Source organism: Dermochelys coriacea, chromosome 1 (assembly GCF_009764565.3).
Source record: "Dermochelys coriacea isolate rDerCor1 chromosome 1, rDerCor1.pri.v4, whole genome shotgun sequence".
NCBI lineage: Eukaryota > Metazoa > Chordata > Testudines > Dermochelyidae > Dermochelys > Dermochelys coriacea.
Genome location: NC_050068.2, coordinates 338,460,782 through 338,474,626, shown reverse-complemented (window position 1 = coordinate 338,474,626; position 13,845 = coordinate 338,460,782). Strand labels below are relative to the sequence as shown.

The 13,845-nt window shown below is 49.2% G+C and overlaps 1 protein-coding gene across 12 annotated transcripts in view; it reads right to left on the bottom strand.

Moving 5' to 3' along the window:
- FRMD4A (FERM domain containing 4A) overlaps positions 1-13,845 on the bottom strand; it is a 545,903-nt gene that overhangs the window by 46,897 nt on the left and 485,161 nt on the right. For all 12 annotated transcript variants that reach the window (XM_038383022.2, XM_043498286.1, XM_043498253.1 and 9 more), the window contains one exon: positions 4,073-4,149. In XM_038383022.2, coding sequence (XP_038238950.1) covers positions 4,073-4,149 — 77 coding nt within the window. The remainder of the gene's footprint in view (positions 1-4,072; positions 4,150-13,845) is intronic.

Sequence of the window (13,845 nt, the reverse complement as noted above, 5' to 3'; positions counted from 1 at the left end):
CAGGGCCGAAGGCCCAGTTCAGCAAGGTACTTAAGCATGGTGCCTAACTCTAAGCACTGAAAGAAAAGGAGTACTTGTGGCACCTTAGAGACTAACAAATTTATTAGAGCATAAGCTTTCGTGAGCTACAGCTCACTTAATCGGATGTAAGGTGCCACAAGTACTCCTTTTCTTTTTGCGAATACAGACTAACACGGCTGCTACTCTGAAACCTGTCTCTAAGCACTGAGTAGTTCTACTGAGGTCAGATTTAATTACTTGCTTTGACCTCTTGAAAATGTCTTCCTCAGATGATTCTCCTAATCTCTTCCTCTTACTGTAGAGAGTAACAGCTTACATTTCTGTAGTGACTTCCACCCAAGGATCTCAAAGGACTCTACAATTATGAATGAATTAATCCTTTCAATGCTGCTCTTCTTCCCCAATCAACAGATGAGGAAACTGAGGCTATGTCTACACTACCACTGGATCTACGCTCCGGCGATTGATGCACCAGGGGTTGACTTAGCGGGTCTACTGAAGACCTACAGATTGTTCTCCGGTTGACCCCAGTTCTCCATCCCGAATGAGAAAAGTAAGGTAAGTTGACGAGAGAGTGTCTCCCGTTGAAGCAGCACGGTGTAGACACTGCAGTAAATCAATCTAAGCTACGTCGACTCCAGCTATGTTATTCACATAGCTGGAGTGGAGTAACTGAGGTCGACTTACTGTGGTAGTGTAGACATAGCCTAAGACACAGTTAAATGACTTGCCCAAAGGAGGAGGTCATTTGCAGCGCAAGGACTACAACTCATGCCTTCTGACTTCCAGCCTTGTGCATTAACCACTCACCCACACCTCTCCTTCCTTCCTATTCTGCTTGTGAGCGTGGGGAAGCTGACTCAGACTCTGGTTTGGATTGACTCAAAAGAAATGCTGAGAGCGCGCTGTTCTGGCCATGTCCCCACCCCACAGACTATGCAATTTAGCATGAAAAAGTCCACGCCCCTCCACCCCCACGCCAGGAGACTAGAATCTGAAATATGTTCCTTCAGGTTCCAGGACTCCCAGCTGCAACATGGGCTACTGTTTTACACTAGAAACGGCAGTTTGATACAAGGCACTAGAATTAAACATATGCTGTCTGGCTTTTAACATGCTTCTAGTCTACACAGTGAAAAATTAAGAGTAAAAATCATTTGCATAATATAGTGCCTAGTCCACATAGAATATAGGACATGGCATTTATGCAACTCAGTAAAGATTACAGGGAAAGAAATGGGGAGGTTTTCCATGTCAGGGATCCAAACCACCTAAATTCAGATTGCAAGCAGTTTGGCATAGGAGCAGTTCGACTGTGCAGAGATAAAATGGGTGACCATATTTTCCCGCATGCTATTGATTTGCAAATTTAATATTGTCTTCACGTCTCAAAAATACTTGCCTTCCTTTCTGGAGTGTTCTTTTAGTAACTCTGTTTAGTCCCAACTTAAATGACACATTCTGCCTTAGGGTCTAGAGTGTCTGTGGGTCTTTGATTTGTTTGTGGTATGGGCTTCCGCAGGACTGTCTGCTGACCAAGGGTCTGACTGGGTAAGGGAATGTAGGGCTCCTGATTCAGCTGGGTACCTAAGCATGTGCCTAACTTTAAACACATTCATAGCTCTGTTGGCTTCAGTGGGACTACCCATGCTCCTAAAGTTAAGCATGTGCTTAGGTACCTAGCTGAACTGGGGCCAGGAACAGGACCAATGGGACAGGATGGCCTGGTTTACACACCGTTTTTGTACTGCTTTAACAAATGTACAGAAATAAGCCATACTGATATAAGCCCCTTTAGAAGGGTGGGTGGTTGTACAGATACGCAGTGGCACAAAAACTGTATGTAGACTAGTCCTAAGAGAAATACACAGAGCTGCCATGGCTGTGCTGCCCACACGTCTAGCTAAGAGCCTGTTGCCTCTGATCTGGAACCCTTATTACCCCAGGTGACAGATCCGGCACTTTCCTTCAGAATCTTTGGGAGATCTCACTGTACTGTTTATGTAGCATTGTGGGCCAGGGATTGTACATCACTCCATGGGGGAGGGTGACCACAGCTCCTCCAGGAATTGAGAACAGTCTGGGGGGTGATTAGGCAATTTCACAGAGGTTGTGAACAACAACCAAAGAAAAGACTTTTGGATCAACAACCTGAGTTTAAAGTGACTCCGGGCCTGTGGTGTGATCCAGCAAATGGACAGGACCTTCTGTCCAAGGGGGGAGCCCCAATCCTGGGAAGGGTCAGAAAGTTTTGGCCTACTGAAGCCCCAGAAGACTGCCGCGTGACCTCTGGTCAGTGGTTAGCAGGCATGCATACAGGAACTTCTGTTGTTTTTTTATGTTTTCTTTGTAATACTTTCATCTTAAGAATCAATGGGCTTGCTTAGGAAGGGCTGGGTGGTAACAATCATGCTGTTCAGAGCATTCAAAGAGAAAGCGAAGCACAGACACTGGCCTGGCTTGCCGGGAATACCACAGTGTAGGAACTGTGCAGCCTGGAAAACCCCCTGGTCAGGAGGCAGAGAGACATGGGTCTCTGCCCAAGAGAGGTCATGGCTGGGAGCCTGAAAGTGGGTGACCTTGGTGGACCATGGAGGTGGAATACAGGTGCAGTTGCCCTTAACTGTGACCTCCGCCAAACCATGTAAGTGACACAATAGACAGTGATCTTTGTTGTAACATGAACTAGGATTGCAGGCTAATGAGCTGCAAAACATGTTACAGGGCAGCACCTAAATTAAATCTGAGCTGGAAAGACAGGACCAGCTTCTTCTACCCTGGCTCTTGCTGAGTAATACCTTGCTTTGCAAGCTGATTTTAACAGGGACTACTTGTGGAGTCATGTGCTACACACAATGGGAACCTTTCTGCTAATTTCAATGAGCTTTGGATCAGGCTTAATGTGGGGAAGACTCTGACCCAGAGTGATTAAAAGTGTTACAGTCACCTTAACTTGCAAGCCGTCTCCCAAATTAGAGTAAGCAACAAAGAAAAGTATCTAATTAAAAAAAAGAAAAGGAGGATTTGTGGCACCTTAGAGACTAACACATTTATTTGAGCATAAGCTTTTGCCACAAGTCCTCCTTTTCTTTTTTGCGAATATAGACTAACAGCGCTGCTACTCTGAAACGTATCTAATTAAAAAAAAAGAAAAGGAGGACTTGTGGCACCTTAGAGACTAACACATTTATTTGAGCATAAGCTTTTGCCACAAGTCCTCCTTTTCTTTTTTGCGAATATAGACTAACAGGGCTGCTACTCTGAAACGTATCTAATTGAGGAAACCTGGCTTAGATCCAGCTCTCACTTCTACCTGCATTCCCTTCAGTGAAAAGAAAAGGAGGACTTGTGGCACCTTAGAGACTAACAAATGTATTAGAGCATAAGCTTTCGTGAGCTACAGCTCGCTTCATCGGATGCTGTCGCTAGCTTATGCTCTAGTAGATTTGTTAGTCTCTAAGGTGCCACAAGTCCTCCTTTTCTTTTTGCGACTACAGACTAACAGGGCTGCTACTCTGATCCCTTCAGTGAATTCCTGCGGAGTCACACGGGGGTACTCCAGTCCTGAATATGCCCCTCAGTCTGTGAAGTGTAAGTACACTGAGATCCTCCCAGTAGCACATGTACTGCCAGGAAGATTCTCAAAGGCATGAATGAGACCCGCAGATAGCTAACGTTTGCGAGCAATCTGCAAGAGGGCGTTAGCTCCGCAGCAGGTTAGAAGAGAAGAAAAGCGGGGCGGGCGAGGGGGGGGACCCCCAAACCAAACCAGACCGTACGGCTAAACTATCGCCCTAAATGTGAAGCACATGCTGGAAACTTGACAGCAATCAGCAGCCATAAAAATCGCATCCACTGACATGCACCGCCGCAACCGACCCCGCACAGAGCCCAGACGCAGATTGCATTCAATTCCCTCAGTGTCCCCCTCGAACAGGCGCTGTCCACCACGCACACGGAAGGAGCCGCTCCCCTCCCTCCCGTGCGAACGGGCACGACTCCGGATTACACCCAGCGCGCGTGGAAACTCGCCTCCGGCAGGCCGGCTTACCTGCGCGGGTCATGAACTTCCACGGAAAACTTCTTCTCTCGGAAGTACAGGTTCTCCAGCTGCCTCCATTGGAAGATCTGCCGGGGGGGTGGGGTGGGGGGGGGAAAGACTCGGGTGAAACGCAGAGCTCGCCGCCGCGGCCCCGGGGCTCCCCCCGCGCCGCTTCCTCGCCTCCCTCCTCGCTCCGAGAGGCGCGAAGCAGAAATCTCTTTAGCCGGGCAGGGCGCTGCGTGGGTGCGGATTTCCCTGCCCTCCCCCCCCCCCCAACGAGAAACCAAACCGCCCCCCCCCAGCCTTTGTTCGCTTTGCACAACACCCCCCACCCCCGCCCCGGGAGTAAGCAGCCGCCGGTGGTGCTGAACTGAGCTTCCTCCCTCTCCCGGTGCTGAAACTGGCCGGCGCTCAACCCCCCCCATCCCCCTCCCCGGGCCGGCCCTCGACCCCCCCCAACCCCCTCCCCGGGCCGGCCCTCGACCCCCCGGGCCGGCCCTCGCCCCCCCCCAACCCCCTCCCCGGGCCGGCCCTCGACCCCCCCATCCCCGCCCCCGGGCCGGCCCTCCCCCCCCATCCCTCCCCCCCGGCCGGTCCTCAACTCCCCCCATCCCCGCCCCCGGGCCGGCCCTCGACCCCCCCATCCCCGCCCCCGGGCCGGCCCTCAACCCCCCGGGCCGGCCCTCGCCCCCCCCCCCACCCCCTCCCCGGGCCGGCCCTCGACCCCCCCATCCCCGCCCCCGGGCCGGCCCTCCCCCCCGGCCGGTCCTCAACTCCCCCCATCCCCGCCCCCGGGCCGGCCCTCGACCCCCCCATCCCCGCCCCCGGGCCGGCCCTCAACCCCCCGGGCCGGCCCTCGACCCCCCCCCAACCCCCTCCCCGGGCCGGCCCTCGACCCCCCCCAACCCCCTCCCCGGGCCGGCCCTCCCCCCCGGCCGGTCCTCAACTCCCCCCATCCCCGCCCCCGGGCCGGCCCTCAACTCCCCATCCCTCCCCCCCGGGCCGGCCCTCGACCCCCCCATCCCCGCCCCCGGGCCGGCCCTCAACCCCCCGGGCCGGCCCTCGACCCCCCCCAACCCCCTCCCCGGGCCGGCCCTCGACCCCCCCATCCCTCCCCCCCGGCCGGTCCTCACCCCCCCATCCCTCCCCCCCGGCCGGTCCCCAACCCCCCCGGGCCGGCCCTCACTCCCCCATCCCCGCCCCCGGGCCGGCCCTCACCCCCCCATCCCCTCCCCGGGGCCGGCCCTTCCTGCCCGCTAACGCGCGGCAGCCCCGGCCTCGGAGCCCTTGAAGCAGCCTGTCTGCGCGGGGCGGGGGCGGGGGCGGGGGCGGGGGCGCCGGCGGGGCTGGCGGACCATGCATCCGCGGGCCCTCTCCCTGGGAGCGGCTACGTGCCAGCAGCGTTTCAGCCACAGGCCCGGCGGGAGGGAAAGGCCCGGGGCCCGGGCGCCAGTGCAAATCGCCCGGCTCCTACCGCGCCGTTTCATCCCCCCCCCGCCGCCGCCGCACTCGGGGCTGCAAGCCGCTGCCCTCCGCGTCCTGCACGGCAGGGGCCAGGGAGGGTCTTTCGGCTCCGAAGGGGAAAGCAAAGAAGGAGCCTGGGTCGAGGAGCTAAATCCCTTCAGCATCTACACATCCCAACTGGCGCTGCCGAATTCCCAGCTCTCGCTCGCTCTCGCTCTCTCTCTCTCTCTTTTTTTTTTTTAAACAGGCCTTAGTAAGATATAAACCCACAAAAGCCACCGAAAGACAAGCAGGAGGCATTTCCTTTTATCTGCAAAGAATGTGCACTTGGCATGCGTTGTAGCAAAACACGTAGCCCTCCCGCTTGACACGCTTTCCTAGGGAAGAAGAGATTTAAAGGAGCCCAGGTGATATTCGCTGGGCCAGATCCCCAGCTAATGGAAATTGCCCCTGCTGAGGATTGACAGGTGAGCTATTTAGAGATGAGCTTTCATCTGTGATTAACTCCCAGCTTTTACAAACAGGAACTAACCCTCGCAATTTATGTTTATTATGGTAGCAGGGTGACCAGAGAGCACGTGTGGAAAAATCAGGACAGGGGGTGGGGGGTAATTGGTGCCTATATAAGACAAAGCCCCAAATATCAGAACTGTCCCTATAAAATCAGGACCTCTGGTCTCCCTATATGGTAGTCCCCATTGTGCTAGGCATTGTACAAACACAGAATGACCGAGGCCCCTACCCCTAAAGAGCTTACAATCTACATGCACAAGACAGACCAAAGACAGAAGAGAAGGACAGAACATACAGCAGAAAGAACAATACAATGGCTGCAAATGTCATGATGTTTCCAAGGCATCCTCTGATTATGATTATTAGAACCATCTTACAGAGAGGTTCATTGACTTGCCCGAGGTCACATACTGAATCAGTGACAGCGCCAAGAATAAAACTGAGTTCTGGACGCTCAGGCTACTTTTTTCAGCCACTGAACAACACTCTTTCTCCCATTTGTTTAAGAAAAGGCAGCAATCACCCACAGCATGAATGGGTATCTTGGATTCCTTCATCTCTGTCCCAGATTAATCATGGACAAATTGCAAAGCTGCAAACCCTGCAATGGTTATGTATCTGCTGCTGAACAGAAGCACCAGATCCCACCCTGTCTAAGCAAACGCACATAATAAAAGCAGCTTCAGTTGAATTCCTGTCGTAAGGAAGAAGCAGTAGCTTGTTACTTTGAGATAAACCAAAACCGCCCACCCCGTCAATATCGAAGTTACAAAGATAACTCAGTTAAACAGAAGATGTGCTTTGATCTTCATTGATTGAGCAGCCATGGGGGAGGAGGAGGATGAAGATCTAAAAACTAAAGCTATCTACAGCATAGATACAAGTATTCTCCCCTGTCACTACTGCAGTGGCACTGGAATTCAAAACCCGCCAGATATTTGTGTTGTGAAAATTTCCAACCAACAGATGTTTTTTTAATATGTGGGTGTAGAGAAGGAGGTGGAGGGTGGAGAACACACGCCAGCACCTCATGACCCCTTAGCACACAATCATGCTCTCCAGATAAAACTTCAGATGCCCGCAATAGCTGCTGGTGACTTGTCTCACTTTCAGTGCAGCAAAAGCTGCTCAGTTACACTGCATTCTGCAGTTGTCCCAGTGATCCAGCTGAGGCTGGCAAAATAAAATAATAATAATAATAATAATCATAAAAACCCAAAACAAAACCCAGCAGTGCAACATTGTCATTGAAAAAAGAAAAGGAGTACTTGTGGCACCTTAGAGACTAACAAATTTATTAGAGCATAAGCTTTCACAAGTACTCCTTTTCTTTTTGCGAATACAGACTAACACGGCTGCTACTCTGAAAATTGTCATTGAGCTAATTTGTTTCCCAGGTGGAAAAATTAATCACTACACAGAAATGAACTAGCCTGAGACATTTTCCTCTCATTAAAAATAACCCACAAATAACATGGGCACATGGAAGCATCCATGACCTTAGGCAGAGGGGAAAGATGGCCTTGTGGTGAAAGCACTGGGAGTCACGTGATCCGAGTTCAATTCCCCACTCTGCCAAGGGCTTCCTGTGTGACCTCGGGCAAGTCACATAAGAGGCAGATTTCCAAAGTCACCAATGGTAGTTAGCCATTTGTGCCTTGGAAAATTTCCCTCAGTCTCTCTGTGCTTCTAGTTGTCTATCTGTAACATGGGGATACAAAAAGAAAAGGAGTACGTGTGGCACCTTAGAGACTAACAAATTTATTTGAGCATAAGCTTTCGTGAGCTACAGCTCACTTCATCGGATGCATTGGGGATACAGTAACCCTACCGAAGTGCCCATTCTCACAGGGCAGGAGAGATGTTTCTAAATGTGTGGGAGGCGCTCACAGCAGGACACATCAATACCTGGATAAGCAGAAGCTCACAGCTTTCCAGTGTTTCTCCCACTGTTGACTTATGTAGATAAACAACAGATCCTTCCCTTAGTGCAAATGGGACTTTAAAGCCTCATCTGAGTGTCTGGCAGCAACTGCTCCCTACGTCTGTTCATATACAGTCACAGAACCAACCTGGCTAGAGACAGAAACGTGCGTCCGATTAAATCATCCAGGCCATCTTCCTTGACCAGTGCTGAACTGTTCCCTACCACCTATTCCCTTGATGCTTTCTCCAGTCCACTATTGAACAGCTCAAGCAAGGGGGCATGAGTCCATTTGCTACAGTTAAATTGCACTATATCTCTCATGTGATTAAGTCTAACCTGTACCATGCTGAATCATTGCACTGTGTTTCTATTTTCTCTACTTCCTTTTGGCTGTGCCCAGAAAGAGACAAGTCCGGGTCCTTAGGAGGAAAAGGATGAAAGTGATGCTACAATCTGATTTTTAGGGTCTTTTTCTTTGTGTAAAATGCTCGTGTCCTGAACTTGTACATATTTTTCCGTTGCTATGACTCTGCGCTCCTTTAAATTACTAGATGCTATTCAGTCGCCTCCCACTTAGTGCTCAGTGCTGATCTGAGAGTTTCACCCTTCTGATAGGGAATGCAATATGCAAAAATCTTAATCCTCAGAATTTTGGCTGATCACATCCCCAGCAAGAGAAACTATGTCTAATTTCTTTCTTCAGCTGGACCCAATGTAATGTAACCAAGATGTTTCCTTCACTTGTTCCCCAGTTTATTATTGTTTCAAATCGATATTGGTTATTCAGTGACATATGTACAGGGTGTCATTAGCCTGACCTTTTAATGGAGAGCATAGCTTTAACCCATCAAGAGCCATTTATCATGCTGCTGTTTAAATCTTCACAGGGGAAGGGAAGACAGTAAGAAACTGACCATGTGCTTAACATAATCATGCAGAAATCCAATTATAACAGGCAGGACTATTTGTTTTTCTCATTATGATTTTTGTGACAAGCATAAGTGGGTGCACTGACTTCACTTATGTGTTTGCCTGGTTTTACACTGCGACAGAATTTGGTTCATCCTTTAACTCAGTTATTTATAGGGTCAGATCCAATATTCATTGAAGTCAATGAAAAGACTCCCATTGACATCTGTGGAAGTTGGATTGGGCCCATAGTATATAGTAGGCTTGTGAAACTGACAGCCCTGGAGACTGACAACCTGCATCTATCCATAAACTAGGTACTGCTGGGATCGAGGCCACAACACCCCACCAATATAGCTCAGCAGAAGGGTCATTCTGAAACGTGAGAGGACAGATCAATTTCAATGCCCATTTAACCACTGGCATCACTCTTGAGACTGCCTGCAAGGGTGCCAATTAGTGGTTATTGTGGAAGTGGTTTCTCTGATATGGACACATGTCCATTGGGAACTATGCGGAGGTCACCAGCCCGTTCCACCTAGCACAGCACTCAGCTGCTTTCAGATGGGAATAATTTTTGGTGAGCACTGAATGTAATGAGATCATCTAGTCTTCCAATGAATACGGAAGGAGGCTCACCAAGTCTGGCTTTTCAGCACAGCTGCAATTACGTGGTTAAAAGAGATAGAAAAAAAAGTGGCTACTAAAAAACACCCCCCAAAAACAAAAGAAAACCATAACCTCCCCCCAAAAATCCAAACCAAAACACTGTCCCTCCCCCAGTATTTATCCTAGTAACCTCTGACACACATTGTGACCTCTGGCTCATTGCTCCAAGACAAGCTGAAACAAAGCAATCAGCCGAATTTGCAAGATTGCATGTAAATGTGTTTAACCTTTAAGAAGAAGCATTTGCATGGCAATAATAAATTCACATCAGGCAGCATGTGCAGTTTAAACTGGCTAGTGCCTTATTAACTGGTCCATGCTCGGGGGGTGGGGTGGTGATTCTGGTAAGAAGCTGGTGTCGAAAATGGTACAATACTTTTCTGCAAAAGTTGGCAGCTTGGAAAAGGAGCCGGGAGAGGGATTTCAACTGTTGCACAGCACGCTGTAGAGAGTTCAGGTGCAAGCTAGGAGATTTTCTCATCGGAAATTGTTCCAAGGAGCAGTCTAACTAGCCAGGCACCAGATGTTTGTGACTCGCAACAAAGAGCTGCAGTCAGAGCCTTTCAGTCTCCAGCCCCTTTTGTGAGAACATTTGTGGCTAGGGCTACTCCCTAATTAAGTTGAGCCTGGTGGAGAAGAGGCCCGGTGATCTGCATCCCTTTCAGCAATCCGAGTCTGAGCGAATCACTTGACTATGGGCCCAATCCTGGGCAAATAAAGGGAGTTTTGAATGACTTAGGAGCGGCAGGCTGGCTTTACAGAATGAAAAGAATGCTGGACGCTCATGATACGGAAGGAAGGATGGTTTTTGCAGCTAACGCACAGGACCGGGCGAAAAGACAGGGGTTCCACTCCTGGCTCTTCCACACACTCCCTGCGTGGCCTTGAGTGATACACTAAAAGCCAAGCTTTCAGGAGTTCGCGCCCACATGGTGTGACAGACAGCATGTGAGTCTGCTGAACATGTCCACACAATTCATCATGATGGCGCAGGCAGCATAATTGCACACAGGCGCACGCGCACACACACACACACACACACAGAGTTATAGTTGCTGTGCATGCAACTGCACATCCGGTGTTCTGAAAATCTGGCCCTTTGTGCTTCTGATTCCTCATCTGCACACTGGGGAGAATGCCTCCTTCCCAGGGCTGTCATGAGGCTGAATTAGTTAGGGCTGAATGCATGCCCTGCTCAGCTTCCTTTGTGCCATTCAGAATGGGAGAGGAAACTTCCTGTGTCCCTGCAAGGGGAGGTCCCCAGCAGGTGTAGAGAGATCATCTGGCTCCTATGCCTCCCTCCCTGCAGACCCCAGTAGAGGGTGTGCATTGGTGGTGGCAGAACTAGTATGTAGAGCCCATGCACTCTGGCAATCCCGAGGCAGCTTAGGGTCCTGAGGGAAACAGTCAGCTGATGCAGTTTAGAGCAGTCCCCAGATTGCTTCCCGTTGAGCCCAAGAGTAGATGGTGAATCAAGAGTTCCCTGACAGCCCCTTAGCCCTGGGCACAGCAGAGAATCTGGACTTGACATTTGTAAAGCGCGTTGTGATCCTTTGATGGAAGACACTGTGCTTTCACAGTATTAATTACCTTGCGGTAGCATCTATTAACTGCAGTGTGGAGACACAGCGGAGTTTGGATGGCACTGCTTTCATATCCAGTAAACACATTGCTAGATCTTCCCATGGCTGGGAAACCCCACTTCATTCTCAGGCAGTTAAAGTCACTGTCTGAAATCACAGCACTTGCGGGGAGTGATAATGCCCCAAATGCACCGACTGCCTAATGATAGGGATCCACTCCACGTACTTCTGCACCACTCAGTTGAGTCTAGCTGAAAGCTTCAATGTCTTCTAAAGAGCTTTTAAAAACTGATGCAGAAGTGTAATTCGTCCTGGGGTGAAATTTTACGGCCTATGTTGTGAAGGAGGCCAGAGCAGAGGTTATCAATATGGTCACTTCTGACCTTAAAAATTAATGGGTGAAATCCTGGCTCCAGTGAAGTCAATGGGAGTTTGGCACCTAAATACTTGTGAGGATCTGGGCCACAGTATCTAGCAAATGGGGCTCTGCTTCCAAAGGAAGGCTATCTACCAAGACACCAATCAATAATAAGTCTCTTGATGTGACAGTGATGGTTCTGGTTAGACAGGAATGATTAGAGAGATCATTCTTTTCCCTGATCCTTATATCTCTATTTTCCCTCTTCTTTTAAACCTCTTAAAATAAAAAACAGCTTATTCCTGCAGAGAAATTCTCTCCTTGCCACTTGAACTCCCCTCCCCAAACCCTGAAATGACTATACATTAGGGGTCTCCTTTTCAGAGCTGCTATGCACACGCAACTCCCACTGGTTTCAAAGCATGCTCTATGGACATCCCACCCTGAACACGCCTGATCACCTCTGATTTCAAAGGCTAAGCAGGGTCAGGCCTGGTTAGTAGTTGGCGGGGAGCCCTCTCTTGGGAATACTAGAGGTTGTAGCTCTGAAAATCAGGCCACGGGGAGTTCTAGGTCTGTGTTTTGGGTAGAGAAGGGGCTCACAGGGAATCCACTTGGCTTTAGTGCCAAACCACAAATGCCTGTGGAGGAAATCCTACCCCATGTCTCCACCCGAACTCCAAAGCTCTTGCCTAGGTTCTTTCCCCACTCTGAACTCTAGGGTATAGAGGTGGGACCTGCATGAAAGACCCCCTAAGCTTATGCTTACCAGCTTGGTTAAAAACTTCCCCAAGGTACAAACTTTGCCTTGTCCTTGAACCCTATGCTGCCACTACCAAGCTTGTTAAACAAAGAACAGGGAAAGAGCGCACTTGGAGATGTCTCCCCCCAAAAAATCCCCCAAGCCCTACACCCCCTTTCCTGGGGAAGGCTTGATAAAAATCCTCACCAATTTGCATAGGTGAACACAGACCCAAACGCTTGGATCTTAAGAACAATGAAAAAGCAATCAGGATTTTAAAAGAAGAATTTTAATTAAAGAAAAAGTAAAAGAATCACCTCTGTAAAATCAGGATGGTAAATACCTTACAGGGTAATCGGATTAAAAACATAAAGAATTCCTCTAGGCAAAACCTTAAGTTACAAAAAGACACAAAAACAGGAATATACATTCCATTCTGCACAGATTATTTATCAGCCATTTAAACAAAAGGAAATCGAATGCATTTCTAGCTAGATTACTTACTAACTTAACAGAAGTTCTGAAAAGCATTCCTGACTTGGTCCGAGCAAAAGCATCACACAGACAGACCCTCCTCCCTCCCCCACTTTGAAAGTATCTTGTCTCCTCATTGGTCATTTTGGTCAGGTGTCAGCGAGGTTATCTTAGCTTCTTAACCCTTTACAGGTGAAAGTGTTTTGCCTCTGGCCAGGAGGAATTTTATAGTTCCGTATACAGAAAGGTGTTTAGCCTTCCCTTTATATGCCCTATTATATGCTTCCCTCTGATGCCCCATTTCTTGTCAAAGTGCTTTTCATCTGTATCTTACTGAGGTTGATACTATTCACCACAGAATCCTTTATGACATGGTTATTCCATTTGTATATATGGCTACCCTTTAAGACCTGGATCCAGCAAAGCACATAAGCATGTGAGTATTCCTGTTTACTTTAATGGGGTTGCTCATGTGCTTAAAGTTAACCATGTGGTTATGTGCTTCACTGGTTCAGAGCATCATAGGACAGCAATGCTCTGCTCTGTGTGAATGCTGAGCTCCTGAAGGATGTTATATTAACAGCTCTGGAGACTGAATCCCTGGAGACCCTTTATGCACAGATCAGGGGCACAATACAGCTGGTAATGCCAGCTTCTCCAGTGTTCCAGCAATACACCCCAGATTCTGAGCAGCTTTAGGATCTATTCATGTTCTGGATGATCTGGCTGTGCATTTGTCGAGGCTAGGACAAGTGGCTCTGGTTAGGCTGGGGTTAGCAAACACATTTTAGAGACCTTTTCTCTAGGCTAGACACATATTAACACATTTCACTTTGATTTAGCTGGTGGGAGGAGCCTAGGGTTAATTTTTTTAGTTAATCAAGGTGAAAGACTGGGGTGACCAATCCATTAACACATTAACTAATCCTGATTTATACTCAACTTCTTTTCCTAATCCAGACAAACCCTAAAAGAGGGGCCAAGCTCTACCTACTACTCAAACTAAATGTGATCGGTACCTTGTCACAGGGCTGAAAGGTTGGCTTTGCTTTTTGAACAGCTGTTCTCATGGAATTTCTGGCCAGATCAGAAGGAGAAAGTCCTGGGTCTCTTCAGACAAAAACCCATTCTCAGGAGATTCCC